The 20,064-nt window shown below is 45.6% G+C and overlaps 1 protein-coding gene across 5 annotated transcripts; it reads left to right on the forward strand.

Moving 5' to 3' along the window:
- The first annotated feature begins 82 nt into the window (after positions 1-82).
- Positions 83-19,540, forward strand: LOC115080640 (zinc finger protein 184-like). Of its 5 annotated transcripts, XM_029584949.1 has the most exons (7): positions 85-272; positions 6,068-6,211; positions 7,576-7,702; positions 13,317-13,424; positions 14,588-14,692; positions 16,956-17,078; positions 18,587-19,540. In XM_029584949.1, exons 2-7 carry the CDS (start codon positions 6,194-6,196, stop codon positions 19,306-19,308), a joined length of 1,203 nt encoding a protein of 400 aa, XP_029440809.1. In that variant the 5' UTR covers positions 85-272; positions 6,068-6,193; the 3' UTR covers positions 19,309-19,540. The 5 variants fall into 5 exon arrangements, with proteins under 5 accessions (XP_029440810.1, XP_029440813.1, XP_029440812.1 ...); XM_029584950.1 differs by lacking the exon at positions 13,317-13,424 and having other exon boundaries at positions 83-272; XM_029584952.1 differs by lacking the exon at positions 16,956-17,078 and having other exon boundaries at positions 84-272.
- Positions 19,541-20,064: the final 524 nt, after the last annotated feature.

Genomic DNA, 20,064 nt, shown 5'->3' on the forward strand with positions numbered 1-20,064 from the left:
GCCAATCGGAAGACTGGAGGTATGGGCGGGGGGGAAGGTGGCTGGCTACATGTTCTGCGCAGGCGCAATACCAGAGCCTGTGATCCTTTTGGCGCCCTGCGTTTCGGCTGTTAGTAGGAGCATGCGTGGAAAGGTTTCCTTCCGCAGTGGTGCGGCAGGCTGAGAATGACATGGGTGTGAAGAGCCGGAATTGGGGCTAGGGTGGAGAGCGCGAGACCTGGCTCTGTACTGAAGAGAGTATAGAGGAAGACGAGTCAGAAAACCCACATCAGGTAAATACATAAGAACAGAAGATTTGCCACACTGGGTCAGACCAAGGGTCCATCAAGCCCAGCATCCTCTTTCCAACAGTGGCCAATCCAAGTCACAAGTACCTAAACATTAAATAAATCTCAAGCTACTATTCCTTATTGATTAATAATTTATGGACTTCTAGGAACTTATCCAAACCTTTTTTTTAAACCCAACTACACTAACTGCTCTAACCACATCCTGTGGCAATGAATTCCAGAGCTTAACTATGCACTGAGTGAAAAAATAATTTTCTTCGATTTGTTTTAAATGAGCTACTTGCTAACTTTGATGGACCCCTAGTTCTTTTATTGTCTGAGAGAGTAAATAACTGATTTACATTAACTTGTTCAAGTCCTTTCATGATTTTGTAGACCTCTATCATATCCCCCTCAGCCTCCTCTTCTCCAAGCTGAACAGCTCTAACCTCTTTAGCCTTTCCTCATAGGGAAGCTGTTCCATCCCCTTTATCATTTTGGTCGCCCTTCTCTGCACTTTCTCCAGTGCAACTATATCGTTTTTGAGATGTAGCGACCAGAATTACAAACAGTATTCAAGGTGTGGTCTCACCATGGAGTGATACAGAGGCATTATGGTATCCACCATTTTATTTGCCATTCCCTTCCTAATAATTCCTAACATTGTTTTCTTTTTTGAATGCCACAGCAGACTGAGCCAACGATTTCAATGTATTATCCACTATGATGCCTAGATCTCTTTCCTGGGTGGTAACTCCTAAGATAGAACCTAACATTGTGTAACTACAGCAAGGGTTATTTTTCCCTACATGCATTACCTTGCACTTGTCCGCATTAAATTTCATCTGCATTTGGACACACAATCTTCCAGTCTCACAAGCTCCTCCAGAAGTTTATCACAATCCGCTTGAGATTTAACTACTTTACATAATTTTGTGACATCCACAAATCTGATCACCTCGCTCGTCGTACCCCTTTCCAGATCATTTAAAAATATATTAAAAAGCACCGGTCCAAGTACAGATCCCTGAGGCACTCCAGTGTTTACCTTTTTCCACTGTGAAAACAGATAATTTAATCCTACTCTCTGTTTCCTGTCTTTTAACAAGTTTGTAATCCACAAAAGGACATCACCTCCTATCCTGTGAGTTTTTAGTTTTCTTAGAAGCTCTCATGAGGGACTTTATTGATTGCCTTCTGAAAATTCAAATAAACCACATCTACTTATTCACCTTTGTTCACATGTTTATTTACCCCTTCAAAAAAATGTAGGAGATATGTGAGGCAAAACTTCCCTTGGGTAAATCCATGCTGGCTGTGTCCCATTAAACCATGTCCATCTAAATGTTCTGTAATTGTTTTCTTTATAACGGTTTCCATGATGTTTCCCTTCACTTATAGAGTTTTCACCGGTCTTAGTTTCCCAGATCGTCCCGGAGCCCTTTTTAAATATTGGGGTTATATTGGCCACCTTCTGCTCTTCAGGTGCAATGGATGATTTTAATGAAGGTTACAAATTAATTATAATAGGTCTGAAATTTCATTGTTGAGTTCTTTTAGAACACTAGGTTGTGTACTGTCCGGTCCAGGTGAATTACTACTCTTCAGTTTGTCAGTCTGGCCTACCACATCTTCCAGGTTCACCATGATTTGGTTCAGTTCATCTGAGTCATCAATCACCCTTGAAAATTGTCTCAGGAACCAGTATCTCCCCAACATCCTCTTCATAAGCACAGAAGCAAAGAATTTGTTTAGTCTTTCCGCGATGGCCTTATCTTCCCTAAGTGCCCCTTTAACCCCTTTATCATCTAACGGTCCAACTGACTCCCTTGCAGGCTTTCTACTTCGGATATATTTTTAAAAGTTTTTATTATGAGTTTTTGTATCTATGGCCAACTTCTTTTCAAATTCTCTCTTCGCCTGTCTTATCAATGTCTTTCTTTTAACTTGCCAATGCTTATGCTTTATCCTATTTTCCAATTTTTGAATGAAGATCTTTTGGCTAAAATAGCCTCTTTCACCTCACTTTTTAAACAGGCCAGCAATCGTTTGGCCCTTCCTTTCACCTTAATGCATGGAATACATCTGGACTGCGCTTCTAAGGTGGTATTTTGTAACATTGTCCACGCCTGTTGCACACACTTAACCTTTGTAGCTGCTCCTTTCAGGTTTTTTTTTTTAATTATTTTTCTCATTTTATCAAAGTTTTCCTTTTGAAAGTTTAGCACGAGAGCCGTGGATTTGCTTACTGTCCCCCTTCTAGTCATTAATTCAAATTTGATCATATTATGATCACTATTGCCAAACGGTCCCACAACTGTTACCTCTCTCACCAAATCCTGTGCTCCACTGAGAATGAGATCTAAAATTGCTCCCTCTCTTGTCGGTTCCTGAACCAATTGCTCCATAAAAATGTCTTTTATTCCACCCAGGAACTTTATCTCTCTAGCATGTCCTGATGTTACATTTACCCAGTCTATATTGGTGTAATTGAAATCCCCCATTATTACCGCACTACCAATTTGGTTAGCTTCCCTAATTTCTCTTAGCATTTCACTGTCCGTCTCACCATCTTGACCAGGTGGACGGTAGTATACTCCTATCACTATACTCTTCCCCAACACACAAGGGATTTCTACCCATAAAGATTTGATTGTACATTTAGTCTCTTGCAGGATCTTTTTCCTGTTTGATTCCATGCCAGCCCGGAAATAAAGCACCACCCCGCCACCAAGTTGCTCCTCGCTATCATTGCGATATAATTTGTACCCAGGTAAATAGCATTGTCCCATTGGTTATCCTCCTTCCACCATGTCTCTGAGATGCCAATTAAGCCTATCTCATCATTCACTGCTATACACTCTAATTCTGCCATCTTACTTCTTAGACTTCTGGCATTGGCATACAGACATTTCAAAGTGAGTTTTTTTTTGTTTGTGTTTTCATTCTGCTTTTCAGTTAATAGGGATAATTTTTAATCTTTTAGCTCAGGTGATTCTTTACTTACAGGCACATCAACTACTTTTCTTATTATTGGAACCTCACTGTCGGGATGCCCTAACTCTAATGCTTCATTAGTATCCTTTGAAGATGCCTCCCTCCAAACCATGCGCTGCTGAGTGACTGTCGGCTTTCCCCTTTGTTCTAGTTTAAAAGCTGCTCTATCTCCTTTTTAAAGGTTAGCGCCAGCAGTCTGGTTCCACCCTGGTTAAGGTGGAGCCCATCCCTTCGGAAGAGACTCCCCCTTCCCCAAAAGGTTCCCCAGTTCCTTACAAAACTGAATCCCTCTTCCTTGTACCATCGTCTCATCCACGCATTGAGACTCCGGAGCTCTGCCTGCCTCTGGGGACCTGCGCGTGGAAAAGGGAGCATTTCAGAGAATGCTACCCTGGAGGTTCTGGATTTAAGCTTTCTACCTAAGAACCTAAATTTTGCTTCCAGAACACCCCTCCCACATTTTCCTATATCGTTGGTGCCCACATGTACCACAACAGCCGGTTCCTCCCCAGCACTGTCTAAAATCCTATCTAGGTGACGCGTGAGGTCCGCCACCTTCGCACCAGGAAGGCAAGTTACCAGGCGATCCTCACGCCCACCAGCCACCCAACTGTCTACATTCCTAATAATCGAATCACCAACTATGATGGCCGACCTAACCCTTCCCTCCTGGGCAGTAACCCTGAGAGACACATCCTCGTTGCGAGAGGACAGTGCATCACCTGGAGTACAGGTCCTTGCTACAGGTTTGTTTTCTGCTGCATCACGTTGATGCTGTCCGACCAGGAGACCTTCCTCCTCCAAGGCAGCACCAGGGCTGCCAGACTGGAGTTGGGACTTGGCTACTATGTCCCTGAAGGTCTCATCTGTGTATCTGTCTGTTTGCTCAGCTCCTCCAGGTCTGCCACTCTAGCCTCCAGAGACTGGACTTGTTCTCTGATAGAGAGGAGGTTTTTGCACTGGGTGCACACATACAACCTCTCACCAGTGGGTAAAAAATCATACATGTGACACTTGATGCAAAAGACTGGAAGGCCCCCCTCTTACTGCTGGACTGCTGCTTTTGCCTGCTTCTGACTAGCTATTTAATGCAAACACACAAACTCCTGGCTTTTGCCTGCTTCTTGCTAGCTATTTAAAACAAACACACAAACTCCTGGCTTTTGCCTGCTTCTCGCTAGCTATTTAATGCAAACACACAAACTCCTGGCTTTTGCCTGCTTCTCGCTAGCTATTTAAAGCAAACACACAAACTTCTGGCTTTTGCCTGCTTCTCGCTAGCTATTTAAAACAAACACACAAACTCCTGGCTTTTGCCTGCTTCTCGCTAGCTATTTAATGCAAACACACAAACTCCTGGCTTTTGCCTGCTTCTCGCTAGCTATTTAATGCAAACACACAAACTCCTGGCTTTTGCCTGCTTCTCGCTAGCTATTTAATGCAAACACACAAACTCCTGGCTTTTGCCTGCTTCTCGCTAGCTATTTAATGCAAACACACAAACTCCTGGCTTTTGCCTGCTTCTCGCTAGCTATTTAATGCAAACACACAAACTCCTGGCTTTTGCCTGCTTCTCGCTAGCTATTTAAAACAAACACACAAACTCCTGGCTTTTGCCTACCTCCACCCCATCCTCTCCTCCCTACCTATCCCCAGCCTCCTCCTAACTATGCTGCATTCCCCCAACCATCCCCCTCTCCAACTTTTCCCTAACCCTTTCTCCTAACAGTCCCCTAGCCTTCCCGCATTCCCCCAACCCCATTTTCCTATCCATCCTCTGTCCCCTTTTCCAGTCCCTACTTGCTTAACTAGCTGTTAGCCACTATCATCCCCAGCTTCATCTCCCTTCTGCCCATGCAGCCCCATCGTTTTGCTATCCCCACGTATAGCCCCCTATATCCCCCTTTCCCCATGCATCTATCTCATCCCATGGCCGTGCTCCTCCCGTCACTGCCCATCCCCAGAGCCCTCCTGTCGTACAGTTATGAAAGGAAAAAGTGGTTTTCACAGCTATGTGATATGTTTACAATCAGGGGTTTGCTTCAGGAGCCCCCACATAGCTGAAAGCCTTAAACATAAATCACAGGGATCATCAACGCTAACTAAATTTGTATAATCATCAGCTCCAAACAGTTTTGAGTGTCCAAAATGCAGAAAAACTAAAATGTAAAAAGTTAATGTGCAATGGCCTGAAAAGGAACAAAAGCTTGTTTGCTTGGGGGGGGTTTTGCACTCCCCAACACGATTGTCTTTTGGCACATGTGCCTGCGTCACTTGAAATCTTTCTGCCAAGAAATTGAATGTGTGGTATTTCTCGCCTAATACAAGGGTGGCAATGAAGGTGGCTTTTCTTTGATTTTCCGATTGTGCGGTTATCCTTGGGCTTCCTTGTGGGGTTTTGTTTCTATGCCTCCTTGATAAATCAAGGCACCAGGACATGATTTCTCGGCATCCTGGCAACCTAGATCTGGGCTTTGTGCAGCCTTGCCTTTGTCCTTAACCGCACAGCCCTTAGGAGATACTTTTCAAAGGTTTTGCGCAAGGAAAAGTAGTATATATCGTAGCAGTTTTCAAAAGCCCATTTACGCCTGTAAAACGTTTTGGAAAATGACCACCTCAGCTTCCTGCCTTAAGCGCTCACCCCATGGCCCTACGCATCTGCACAGCCAGTCTTTCTCTGGGGAGACCACATTGTCCAAGCATTGAGCACGGGTGGGGGTGGCCTGTGGTGTCGGGGACGGACCACTTTCTCAGGTTCTTGTCAGGCACCGTATTGATCACTTGATTTTCTTCACGTGCAGGTTTCCACCTTGGAACGCCCGTCTAGCCGTCTTTTCCCCTCATTTCCTTACATCTCTGTCGTGTGTCTTCTTTTCACAAATAAACATCAAAGGAGGTAAAGTCGCGTCCAAAGACCAGTGGAGGAGATGTCGGAGCAGACTAGGGTAAGAGTCCTCTTTTTTTTTTCTTTTCTGCATGTCCCCTAATGAGACACAGGATTTGGTCCTGGTGTTTTCAAATAAGCAAGCACCCTGCGAATCATGTCAAATACGAAGTAGCAGAACTATATGAAAGAAAATACAGCGATGGGCACAAGTAAGCTACTTCTAGAGTCGTCCTAGCCCTTGGAGCCTGACCAGAGCGATCATTTAACTTTTCCACTTCCACCCTTGATCCAAGCCCCTTGTCCCATCCCTGGTCCCCGAAACATTGTTTTGAGTTTGGAGATGGCGAAGTATGAGGTGGAGCACATGAGAGATGTCGTCTGGAAAACTCATGGACAGTGCCACCTTTGGGGGACGGGGGGGGGTTTGTCCTGCAGTTTTTTCCCTACTACTTTGGATTTCCAGCTCAATAGGAGCCAGGCTTCGTTGGGCTGTGGTGCCGTGAGTCTTCATTTGAAACCGTCTGAAATACTTTTCCCACATTTCATTTCGCCCCCCCCCCCCCCCCCCCCCCCCAATCATCACAGTGACGGTCCTCAGACACAGGCCACAAACCATGACTAGTTCGGTAACCCGGCTAATGTGCTTCCTACCTCCAACCACTAGGTGTCAACATTGTGCAATAACCAAGACCTCTCCCTCTCCCTTTGGGGTTGTGAATGCTTTTTCCACAGCATCCCCAGCCAACCTGAGAAAGGTAAGACCCTGAGCTTGAAGTCAAACCTAGGTCCCTCTGCATTACCAGGTGTAGCCCTACCACTGGGTTGGCCTTGGGAATTCTTTGAAGAGAAGTTCACAGTCCGGAGTTCTTCAGGAAGAGTGTGGTTACTACCACTTGGCTTCATTTTAAGCAACTCTGATTTGTAAAGAGAAGCCTTGTTGCTGGATCTCTCATTGGCTCCAGGTACTGGAGTCTCCAATGCCTTTATTGTATTAATAGAAGGAAGATAATGATGTATGTGAAATTTGGAAGCCATCTTGGTCTTTCCTGTGTCATTGGATATACTAAGTGATTGTCTGTTTGGTTCAGTCCCTTCAGGGTTCACTGTCTTAAGGTTGCATTATGTGTGTCCTGTGGTGCCAAGAATCACACCAGCAGTATTTTATGAAGACACTGAAGGGGAAGATTTATGACTTATTTGACACTGTTAATAAACCTTCTCAAACTCCTAATACAGGGCAAATACATGAATATGGAGGCAGTACATGCAATTCTAACTCATGCATATTCATTGTGGCTATCCTGAAAACCAGGCCTGTTTGTGGCTTTTGAGGACTGGAGTTTGCCACCCCTGCCCTAGGTGGATTATTTTTAATAAGAGGGCAAGGAAAGGTTACTGAGGTTATATTGTTTGCCATTTCAGGTCTCTGTGACATTCAGCGACGTGGTGGCCTGTTTTTCGAAGGAGGAGTGGGAAGTGTTGAAGGAGTGGCAAAAGGAACTGTACAGGGGTGTAATGAAGGAGATCCACGCAGCTCTCATCTCGCTAGGTAAGAATGCATGCGCCTACAACCAATAGGTCTCCTCAGACTCAGCAATATAATGGATTGGATGAAATCTGCTGTGCTGCTTTGGCTACAGTTTTGAATATGTAAAATGCATTTCCTGTTTTGAATGATTTAGAGGATATGGGTCCTTCCAGAGAAGTTCAGGAACTCATGTCCTCCTTATAGCCATTGGAGAAAAGATGGCTAAGGGAGGATATGACAGAGAACTAGCATGGGTAAATGTGAATCGGTTATTTACTCTTTTAGGTAATACAGGGACCAGGGGGCACTCCATGAAGTTAGCAAGTAGCACATTTAAAACAAATGCGAGAAAATTCTTTTTCACTCCATGCACAATGAAGCTCTGGAATTCATTGGCAGAGGATGTGGTTAAGGCAGTTTATCATAGCTGGACAAATTCCTGAAGGAGATGTCAATAAACTGCTATTAATGAAATTGCCAATGCTTACTACTGGCATTAGTATCATGGGATCTGTTTAATGTTTGCGTACTTGCCACGTACTTGAAACATGAATTGGCCACTGTTGGAAACAGGTTGCTGGGCTTGATGGACCCTCTGTTTGACCCACTGTGGTAACTTCTTATGTTCACTCCGCTGATTGAGAAATCTCTGCACTTCCGTTACTGATTCAAATATCCAGTGTTTGGTTTTCTGTGATTTGTAGTCTTGCTAGTGTTTCTCTAGGCCATGTTGCTGCAACACTTTTTTAACCCAAAAAGGACCTTGAGCACATGCTCCCAAAAGTCAAATAATTTGTGACATGTCACAAAGTTATCTACCAATGTGCCTACGCCTTCTCACATTTAATACAAAGATCATTCTCTGCTAATCCTATCTTATACCTCTTAACATTGTCGAGAAAACAGTGGTGTCAAATTTTAAACTGCATTTCCTTTAAGTCAGCATCCATGGGAAGTCTTACTGTTGTGGGCTTTTTTCACCAGCTGCAGCCTGTTGTGACTTCAGCAGAGGATATTTGAGCCTCCATTTCCCCAGCCTGGTACCTCCTTTACTCGGTCTGAATTCAGCAATTTTCCCTACCTCTCCAGGCTGACTCCAGTACTCTGTCTCTTCCTGCCTTCTTCCCTTGCCAACTCCGGCCATCCGCTGCCTGCCTCCCAACCCTCAACGCTGTTTGCCCTTCCACGGGGGCTTTCTTTTGCACAGTACGCATGGTCCGAGCCAGTTCTCTAACGGGAAGTTTCCTTGTCCTTCATGCCAGACCAGTTCAGTGAAGCAGGTAATGGCCCACCGCCAACAGCTGGAGCCAGAGAAAAGCCCCCCCTATAGGGATCTGGTGCTGCTTTCAGTATTTTTCTGTTTCCAGCAGATGGTGCAGACATGTGGCCTGGTGCTTCAACTAGAAGGATTTAGTCTAAGATCCTCACAGCAGCTTACAGGGCCGACCCCCATTGTCGTATAAGCCAGGGGTTTTGAGCTGGCGGCTCTTGAGACTCTGAAGTGTAAGAACCGACAGAAGCAGCCTCTGCGAGAGGATTTCAGATTAACCCCTCAAAGCTCCAAGAGGCTCAAGTTCTTTGGTCAGAAAATGAAAGCAGGAGCCCGGGAGTTTAGAAACCCTGGTAGAACCATGACCGGCATCCGGTCCCCTGCACGGGTTCCTGACAGGAGCCTTGGACGTTCCGTGGACTGAGTTCGGAAAGTGCAAGCAGGAGGGCTCCTTCGCTCGTTTCCTTCGGTCAGATGACTCTTCCCTAGACGATCCCTTCCATTTTCATTTCCAGGCTTCATAGTGAGGATGCTTAGTGTCAGGGTTACAAGCTTTGCACAAAAGAGGACCGCATTGCAGACGGGACTTAAGAGCCTGGAGAGTCTGGGGGCCGACGCAGTAAGGCGGGCGTTGAAAACGGGCGCTCATATTGAGCGTTTGTTTTCCCAACACGCACGCAGCCACATCCCCCGGGCGTCCGCTGCGGTATTTAAATGAGGGACTGCGTAAAAAAAGGCCGCGCTAGGGGAGAATTGTGGATCCCTAGCGCGCAAATGCATCAGGAGCCCACAATACGCGTGACGGTTTTTCTCCCGCTTCTTCTGGCCGATTTTACTGAGGTTGCTCAAGGCGCCCATAGCTAAGCGCCCCTTGCTATGGGCACCTAAACTGTGCGTCCAGAAGAATTTTTTTTTTTTTTAAATCAAGCCAACATACATTTATTTTTCAACACTGCAAGCAATAAATTTAAGTGTCATAATGATACTAAGTAGGAGGAACTACAGAGGACGGCATTTTTTAAATTTCTCATGAGCCCTTGACTCACGGATTGCATTTATGCCACCTCTAGGGCTACAGTTAAATTTGCCGTGTTGACAAGTGTATTTTGGGCACCCAGCGATTTTCTGTATTGGGGGGGTAATAGCTAATAGCTTCATTTTCATGGAATTTACATGTGATGGGCGCTATCGGCTACGCATTTCTTTGGGCGTGTGTTTTGGATGTGCAAATCTCCTCCTTATTGCATCGGCTGCTAGTCTATGTCGTCCAAAATGTGCGTCCAACCTTGTGTAAAGCTGTGAGCTAGGCTGGGCGCACTTCATTGCATCGGCCTTTCTGTGAGGACAGTTGACAAGGGGGCCGTTCCCTTTTGAGGGCTCCATTCTTTCAATCTTGTCCTTCCCCCCAGAGGAGATTGGGATGAAGGAATAACTCCCAACTCTCGCAGAGACGGGCTCTGGCTTGCTACAAGTGACATTCATGGAAGTGCTCTCGCTGTTCTCTCAGCATACCTTCTTCTGGGGAGTCCAGCAGGCATTTCCTCTATTGCAGGAGGTTTCCTTGACTTGAAACTTGAGCTTAGTATTGAACTGGTCTGGCCTCCCTTCCTCTCGAGCCTTGTAGGGTAATGTTTCTTTGAGTCTTGTTGCTGAATTGGTGGTCTTGGTGGCCTTTGATATTTCTGAACCCAACATTCTCTTTGGGAGGGAGGGTTTCAGTTCTGTCAGAATCTGGCTTTTCTCACTTGTGGTGATGAGAAAGTCAGACCGTGTAGTGTAGGCCAGGACCAGGATGGCCATTCTCATGTCCGTCATAGTTCACCTTTGAGAAGTTTGGCGACCAGTCCTTGGGACTTTCAGATAGATCTTTGCTGTATTGATGAGACCTGTTAAAGCCCGGAGGTTTCTAAGGTATCGATTTCAGGAGGACTCAAGGAGGTGAACACTGGCCCACTCCATCAAGAGTTTGCATATCCCATAGGGCTAGTAAGCCCACTCGATGAGGGCGCAGAGTACTTAGGGAATAGCCACTGCTATTAATTGCATCAGTAGCATGGGATCTTCTTGGTGTTTGGGTAATTGCCAGGTTCTTGTGGCCTGGTTTGGCCTCTGATGGAAACAGGATGCTGGGCTTGATGGACCCTTGGTCTGACCCAGCATGGCAAGTTCTTATGTTCTTATGTTCCAGAGGATAGTGATAGGGCAGCACACGTGTCACCATTACATCCCTGCTGTAAGCTCCTCAGTGTGGGTGTGAAGGTCAGGAGAGACTATGCCCTGCACTCAGCAGTCCTGAGAGCTATGGTGGTTTCCTCCTGACTGGTCTGGGTGGGGCTTGGGTACAGTTCCCACTCAGGGATTGCTAAAGGCAAAATGACGTCTTCCTCTGGCAAAAATAAATGCAGTGAATAACCTTGAAGTCTTGCCTAACAAATCTGCTTCACTTTTTTGAAGGGGTTAATAAACACGTGGATAAAGGTGAACCGGTAGATGTAGTGTATTTGGATTTTCAGAAGGCATTTGACAAAGTCCTTCATGAGAGGCTTCTAGGAAAAGTAAAAAGTCATGGGATAGGAGGCGATGTCCTTTCGTGGATTACAAACTGGTTAAAAGACAGGAAACGGAGAGTAGGATTGAATGGGCAATTTTCTCAGTGGAAGGGAGTGGACAGTGGAGTGCCTCAGGGATCTGTATTGGGACCCTTACTTTTCAATATATTTATAAATGATCTGGAAAGAAATACGACGAGTGAGATAATCAAATTTGCGGATGACACAAAATTGTTCAGAGTAGTTAAATCACAAGCGGATTGTGATAAACTGCAGGAGGACCTTGAGAGACTGGAAGATTGGGCTTCCAAATGGCAGATGGAATTTAATGTGGATAAGTGCAAAGTGATGCATATAGGGAAAAATAACCCATGCTATAGTTACACAATGTTAGGTTTCATATTAGGAGCTACCACCCAAGAAAGAGATCTAGGTGTCATAGTGGATAACACATTGAAATCGTCGGTTCAGTGTGCTGCGGCAGTCAAAAAACAAACAGAATGTTGGGAATTATTAGAAAGGGAATGGTGAATAAAACGGAAAATGTCATAATGCCTCTGTATCGCTCCATGGTGAGACCGCACCTTGAATAATGTGTACAATTCTGGTCGCCGCATCTCAAAAAAGATAAAGTTGCACTGGAGAAGGTATAGAGAAGGGCGACCAAAATGATAAGGGGAATGGAACAGCTCCACTATGAGGAAGACTAAAGAGGTTAGGGCTGTTGAGTTTAGATTAGAGACGACTGAGGGGGGATATGATAGAAGTCTACAAAATCATGAAAGGACTTGAACAAGTTAATGTAAATTGGTTCTTTACTCTCTGAGATGTTGGAAGGACCAGGGGGTACTCCATGAAGTTAGCAAGTAGCTCATTTAAAGCAAATCAAAATTCTTTTTCACTCAACACACAATAAAGCTCTGGAATTCGTTGCCAGAGGATGTGGTTACAGCAGTTAGTGTAACTGGATTTAAAAAAGGTTTGGATAAGTTCCTAGAGGAAAAATCCATACAGTAATTAATAAGCAATAGTAGCTTGTGATTTATCTAATGTTTAGGTACTTGCCAGGTTCTTGTGGCCTGGTTTGGTCACTGTTGGAAACAGGATACTGGGTTTGATGGACCCTTGGGCTGGCCCAGTATGGTATATCTTATGTTCTTATGTACACCCACCCAGGGAAGCCACAGGGATCAAGGGTTCTCAGTCTGACAAGTTCAGTAAATTAAAAGCGTGTACATTGTTACCCACTCTGAAGGTAGTTTGCCTAATCATGACCTTGGTGTAGGGGTTATTTAATTCCTGGTTAAAGCCATGGAGTGAAGTTTCTTGGTTGCATCAGGTTTTGGTTGTAGTGATTTGGAAACCAAAACAAGAGTTGCCTTCGGTGTCTTAGCTTTGACATAGGATACTAAAGAGCTGAAGACAGCACCAGACCCCTATAGGGGGAGTAAAGTCAGCTTTGAGCTTTTTTGCCCCATTTATCAGGATTGGCAGGACTAAAGGAGAGGAAATTAACAGGTAAGTTCAAATGTCACCCTTTTACAATGGACAGTAGCCCCTTTTGGCCACAGCTGGAGCAGAGTAGACAACCCCCAAACAGGAGCCAAATGTATTGGCTATAGATATGGATATTTTATATTCTTTTCACAGGCCTTTCCAAGACGAGCAGCAAGTAAGACCTGAACATTGTTTGCAGAAACTGCTGACCATTTTGATTGACATTTGCTGTGACCAATTGGATGTTAGGGCTGTAGGTGTTAAGTAGGATGGTTCTAAGAATGTTCTGGAACGTGGTTTGCTTTCTGTTTTATGACAGGCTATCAAATCACCAATTGTGACGTTTTGTTCAGGGTCAAACAAGAGAACAGCTCCTGCCTGTGGGATGGCTTTATGAGAAGAGGTGGCACATGCACACCCGCTGCAGGTGAGGCTGAACCAGGGTCCGGCACGTGACAGGTGGATCTCGCTGCAAGGGGTGGGCCATGTTGCCCGATGTTTGCTGGTGACGGCGTTGTACAGCTCCAGCAGCTGTGAGCTGAGCCTTGGCCCGACCGTGGAATTTCTGCACGCTGGGCTATTTTGATATTGGGCCACCAGAGATTTATTAAGAAATGCAGGTGCCTGGGTGACTTCAGAAGCCAGAATGGGTTTTGCCTCTGTGCAGGTCTGAAGCCAGCGCCTTCTATGAAAGGGGCAGGTGGTCTTTAGGGGCAGATCTGACTTTGTAGCACGTTGTCTTCTGGACCTCTGCTGTGGCTTGATTTCGGTGTCCTTTCATTCCCAGATGGGATAACTTTCTGAACATTGGTTTTGACAGGCCGTTATAGTCCTGATAATATTTCAGTGTTGCACCTCCCTCTGTAACTAGACAAGGTACTATGTCAGCCTTCCAGAGAAAACCAATGAAAATGCCCGCAAAAGGCTCGGCTGCACTGAAAATTTGCCTCTTTAAGCGTCTTTGGACCTGAAAAAGCTATTGCTGCCTATTTCTTTCCCAGTCCTGTGTCTAGCTTTCTTTTCTGCTTTGATTTTTCCAGTACCGGCGCAGTAAGGCCTTGCTGCCCTCATGACGTTTAGTTCATCTGGGTGTTTTGCCTTATGTAGTCCTGCAGTTGGTTTTTAGATCCAAGATGACTTGTCCAACCACTTTCTGATTGCCTAGCAGCTCTCTACATAGTCACATAAGAAAGGCAGGGAAAAAAAAAAAATCCCAAAATACCACCGTACGTCTGCTGGTAGTCCTGCGGCAGTGAAAAAAAAAGTCTTCCCGTCTCCGCTTATGGTAATCGGCACGTCTCTCGCGGCATCCCCGCACCAACTGATCCCTTTTTTTCCTTCAAAACTCTTGCCCCCGTTTCTTTTGTAGGCCGTGGAGAGTGCGGAACAGACCTGGCTTCTGTGGGGGCCCTCCTGGGATGGGCACGTGCTTCCTGTCAAACTCGCCAGCCTTTTTAGCCCGTCTGCATTATAAGCAAACCGAAATGCTCGCCGTGTGCATGTAGGGGATGCCCCTGGCTTAGCGCAGGCAGTGTGTGCGTTTTGCTGTGGGTTCGGACGCTCACGCTGCTCTTCTCGCTTTTGATCCAGGCAATCCCGTCATCCAGCCCGATGTCTTACTCCAGATTAAGCGAGAGGAGGAGCCACCTCGCTGCTGCTTGGAGAGCTCCAGCTTGGAAGAGAGAGACCTTGCCAGTAAGTGGGGAGTGGGTTTGAGCTTAACTAGGAGAGAAGGGAACCATCCCAAAGTTCCAACTGAGGAGCAGCCCGGGGCAGGGAGGAGGTGCTGGAATTTTCTATTGCCGCAAGCAGCAAGAGTACCTTGCAGTTCTATAGCAGTGGTGCTAATCAATGGCCATTTGATCGCGTTGCACTCCTCAGGTTTCTCTTACTGTTTTGTTTTCTTCGTTAAGGAATCCACTTTATCAGCATCTGATCTCTCATTGATTTCCAGCGCACACTTGAGCGAGATTTTAAGTCACTTGCCGATTATGGAATTCAAGCAGAAATAAATATATTTCGATTTCCTTTTTTTTTTTTTTTTTCTCTCCAGTGTTCGTTTCTTTTTTGTGGGAAACAGTTGGGACGGTTTGACAGCTTCCCCTTCACTGGCGCTCCTATCGCTATAGATCTTACTAATTGCGTTGCAAAGACTGAGGCAGCCTACAGAATTAAAACACAGCACTTCCTAGTGTGTAGCCAGATGGACTCAGGACAAATGAGTTTGTGCTTCCCTGCCAGGAGATGGAGTCGGAGAGTTCTTAACCCCATTGGTCCTCAGTCCATCTGGCTACACTAAGGAAAATGAGTAATTTCTCCAGTCTTAAACAATACATGACCTAGCACAATAAAATAAAAGTGAGCTGGAAAATATCCTGCCATTTGATCTTTATACAAATATATTCTGACGAGCTGAGGAAGAACATCACCCCGTGATCTCAAACAGTAACAAATACTTATAACAGTGCTGATAAAGGGTCTACAGCGCCTCAGGCCTCATTGTTAAAAGCCTGCATGAAGAGCCAAGGTTTCATGCTTTCTTAAATGTACTGCTGTCCGACATCGTACGCGATTGTTCCAGAGCACCAGGCCTGCAGTTGAGAACACTGGCTCTCTAGCTTCAGCTACGGGTGCCGGCTGAATAGATGGAACCTCAAGCAGGCCTTTATTAGATGATCTTAAATAGTGCATCAGTGTATAAATACGCAACAGATACTCCAGTAGCAGTACAGACGACTTACAGAGCGGTGTCTGGATAAGCATTAAGACTTTAAATTTCACCCTCCAACGGATTGGTAACCAATGGAATGAAACTAGACTGGGTGTAATATGGTCATGTTCTTCCTGAAGAAAGTGCAAAGCTGGAAGCAAGCAATTAATAAGGAGTTGCAATAATCTAGTCCCGAAAATATAAGAGACTGAAGAACAGCGTGAAATTCTGCGGGTTCTAGTAGTGGTTTTAAATGGAGCAACACTCTCCAAGGTTGAAATAGCCCACGTTTATCAGATTTTTCACATGGAGCTTCATAGAAAGCCTTTGATCTAGGATAACTCCAAGATCACAAACTTGTGAAGCAAATTGTAGAGGGTGAGCCACAAATTCAGATGAAGGTAGAGCTTTGGAAATAGGATAATTAGGTCAGTTTTAGCCATGTTCAGTGATAATCTGTTATGAAACAACCATCTACTTTTGCTAAGTACATTTGTAGGTGTTTCAAGGTGATAGACCAATCGCCAGGAAAAGGGATAATAAACTCAATATCATCAGCATAGATTTTAAAGTTAAGACCCAGTCCTGCTAGCAATTTACAAAGAAGAGAGAAATATACATTGAACAGCATGGCTGATAGAGCTGACCCTTAAGGCACACCTTTCGTAATTGCACACCAGTTGGAAGTAGTCGTATCAGTTTGTACTTGAAGCGAACGATTGCAAAGAAATGACATGAACCACTGCAAAATGATCCCAGTTGTACCAATCTCTTGTAGGTGTTGAATGCTGCCGAGATGTCTGATTAAAAACGAGAATATATCGTCATTGGCAGCACCATTAAGTGACCTCAGGGAAGGTGTAGGGCAGTGTTTCCCAATCCTCTCCTGGAGGAACACCTATCCAGTCAGGTTTTCAGGATTTCCAGAATGAATATGCATGAGAGAGATTTGCATAAGCTGGGTCTCCATTGTCTGCAAATCTCTCTCATGCATTTTCATTGTGGAGATCCTGAAAACCCGACACTGGTGTAGGCGGCCTAGGTCTTCAGGGGCCAGCTGAGCCATTCCTGGTTATTGCCTCCATTACTTCTATTGACTTATAGTAAAATCAAGACTGAACCATCCTTTCCAGATGACTTCCAATTTGTTGGTAACTCTAAGAATGAGGTATTTAAAATTCAAGAAACGAGAGACTTGGTGATGAGACCAAGCAATGACAACCTCATATTTTTCTGTTTTGTTTAATGACTTTGAATTTGGGCACCGGGTGTTTGATCCAAACCTTTCGCTGTGGATCCTGAAAGAAGAACCACAGTTCAGTAACCCAGAGGACTCCGAAGGGGGAGAGAGCGTCAGTGGGCTGTACACAGGTGAGCAAGAAGGACTGCCCTCCAGGGCTGTGTCATCACGCATGGAAAAGTCTCCATCTGCTGGCAGGGAGGCATAAACCCAGGAGTCTGGACTGATCTGTGGGTACTACAAATTCTCTATAAATGAGCCATGACATGAAAATTAGCAGGTAAGAAGCAGGTTTCCTTTGTTTTGTCTTGCTGCCATGGCAGCCCCTCAACAGCATTTTTTTCAGCGCTCCCCAAAAAAAGATAAAACTTTAACATGTCGGCTCTTAAGATCGCATGTTTGCCAGAAGATGGCCATAACCATCAGCCGTGACATTTGTTATAGGTGTCTGGGGCCAGACCACAACGCAGCTAATTGTCACGGCTGTAGCCAGATGTCACGGAGGTCCCAGAGGAACAGGGCCTGGAAGATGGTGGAACTTTGCAGGTTGGTGACAAGCCGGGGTCGTTCCTCCCGGGCGCCCTCAGTGCCGAGTTAAGCAGAAGCTCTTTGAGCGAAGCTTTCCCTCCTGCGGCGCCGGCTCCTGGGCCCGTCACTCTGCCGGGGTCAAGCAAAGCACGGAAGCACCGTGGGGAAAAAGGGTTATGCTCGGCATCATCGGATGAGGTCGCGCCCCCCCCCCCATGTCATGGCTCATTTATAGAGAATCCTGTTTCTGGGAAGCGTAGGCTTGTTCATTACAGCCAACTGGTATTTTCTTTTTAATTTCCTACTGTATCCAAATAAATGTTAGTAGGAAATATTGAAACTAGATTGGGACGCATTCAACTTGAAAAGAAAGTTACCAACAGAAATGCTTTCTGTCCCCAAACTTTCCGAAGCAGTGATTGCGTGGATGCTAGAGGACCAGAGGATTGGCAACACATGGTTACTGTCCTTGTCCTAGTTGTTCTTTGAGCCTGCAGAAGTCTGGATTCCTCGTGGGTTTCTTTTATAGCATTAGATAGAGATGGTGTACCTGAGCTTTCAAGGTGACACAGATGTGACAAGATATAACCTGCAATAGTTCTTTTTCAGCAGTTGATTAACCCGGCAAGGCCACATTTTCATATCTGTCCGAGGTCTCCCATCTCGCGATAGACCTAAGCTTGAGAGTTTTTCTCTTGAACTCTGACTGTTAGGGGGTAAGTTTCAAAGCCAGTTCTGTGCATAAATGACTTCTGAAACTGACGCAGTGCATGTACGACTATGCCCAGAGCATACCTGTACCACGCTATGTTTACACACAGTGAGGAGCGGTGCTGTGGGGGGGCGGAGTCAGCAATTCTGCATATACCTTTTAAAATGAAACGTATGTCTGTAAGTGTACAGTCATAAGGTTTCGCCAAAGAAGAAGTATAAGTTTATGCAAATGTGTGCATGCTGGGCCAATTAATTACCTGAGTATTTGCAAAGTGAACTCACACTTTGAAAATACTCTGTAAAGTCTGTGTGATTGTACCGCTCTGTGGGCTGTTCTGAAAAGAAGATTAGCGTCTGCAGTGATTGCTGAACGGAGTCTCATTTTATTCCCAAACAGACGACGAACCTCCATACGGCAGTGGACTGGAGAACGATTCGGAGAGAGTCCCGGGGCTGCAGGAAGCCGAAGGAGCCGTTCAGCTCAACCACCGAGACTGCGGCCAGCCAGACGCCTGGGAAGGGCAGTCCAGGTCCAAGAGGAAACAGAGGAACCCTTCCAGAAAGATCCTAGATGAGTTCGCTGGTGGTCGGCGAACTTTTGGCAAACTGGCCAAAGATCCTGCAGTGCAACCAGAAACCCAAAATGGAAAGGAGGATGGACATCCCACGAGCCCTGGGCATCAAAAGAATCCTGGAACCCATAAGGGGAGAAGGCGGCTCTATAAATGTAGCGAGTGCGAGAAGATCTTGACTAAGCAGTCGAGTCTGATTACTCACTTGAGAACCCACACAGGGGAGCGACCCTATAAGTGTACCGAGTGTGGCAAAAGTTTCAGCGAGAAATCCAACTACCTAAAGCATCACAGGACCCACACGGGGGAGAGACCCTACAAGTGCAATGAATGTGAGAAGAGTTTCAACCAGTCCTCCCACTTGGTTAGGCATCAGCGGACCCATACAGGGGAGCGGCCGTACAAATGTCCAGAGTGTGAGAAAAGCTTCAGCGACTCCTCGAACCTTGTGACGCACCAGAAGACCCACACGGTCAAGAAATTGAGCAGGGACGGTTTGTATCCGGACTATACACTGCTTGATCTGAAGCAGGCCTGGGACTTATAGCAACCGGTCATGGCTGTAGCTCTGACTTTTCTACATTAACGGCCATAACCTATCACTACTTGACGATGTCTGAAGATCTGCAGTAACTTTGGTAAATCAGGACCTGGCAGGCAAGTTTATTTAAGAAAGGCGAGCTGAGATCAGAGCATAGTATACAGTTGGAGAATGCCTGAAGAGCAAGGGTTTCTTGTGTTACTCATGCAGCCTTGTCAATAAAGCGTTTAAAAGTTGTTTTCTCATTTGTTCTTGGATCTGCCATGCCGAGGGACAGTAGAGATTGGTTCCTGGAAACTCTGCATGGTATAACATCCTGATATCGGATCCACATTAGGACCATGATACAGAAAAAGGGGAGACTGAAGGAGTTGTGATCAGATGGGCTATTCTTTCAACCACTGTGTAAAAGGCCTAGTGCTGGAAAAACTTGCACGAATGGGCTTTTTTGCTGGAAGCAGCAATTCCAGTGGAGATTCAAGCTCACTGGATGTCAAGGGAGCACAACAGTTGTAGCAGAAAACTCAGACATAGCCCCCGTTGCCTTAGCTGCCCATGAGCGTGTCCAAGAACATGCTGTCCTGTTCTCTCTACCCTAGCCTCCCCAAATGGAAAAAAAAGATGAGCTGCTCAAGAAAAGTTGTTTAGGCCCAGTGCAGGGATTAACTGCCTTTTGCAGTAAATGTGAGCTCCAGCTGCGATATGTGTGGAGGGAGATGGCCATGACTCTGGCATGAAACATGATGTCCGTCAGTACTGCAG

This window comes from Rhinatrema bivittatum, chromosome 19 (genome assembly GCF_901001135.1).
Source record: "Rhinatrema bivittatum chromosome 19, aRhiBiv1.1, whole genome shotgun sequence".
In the NCBI taxonomy this organism is placed as follows: Eukaryota; Metazoa; Chordata; class Amphibia; order Gymnophiona; family Rhinatrematidae; genus Rhinatrema; species Rhinatrema bivittatum.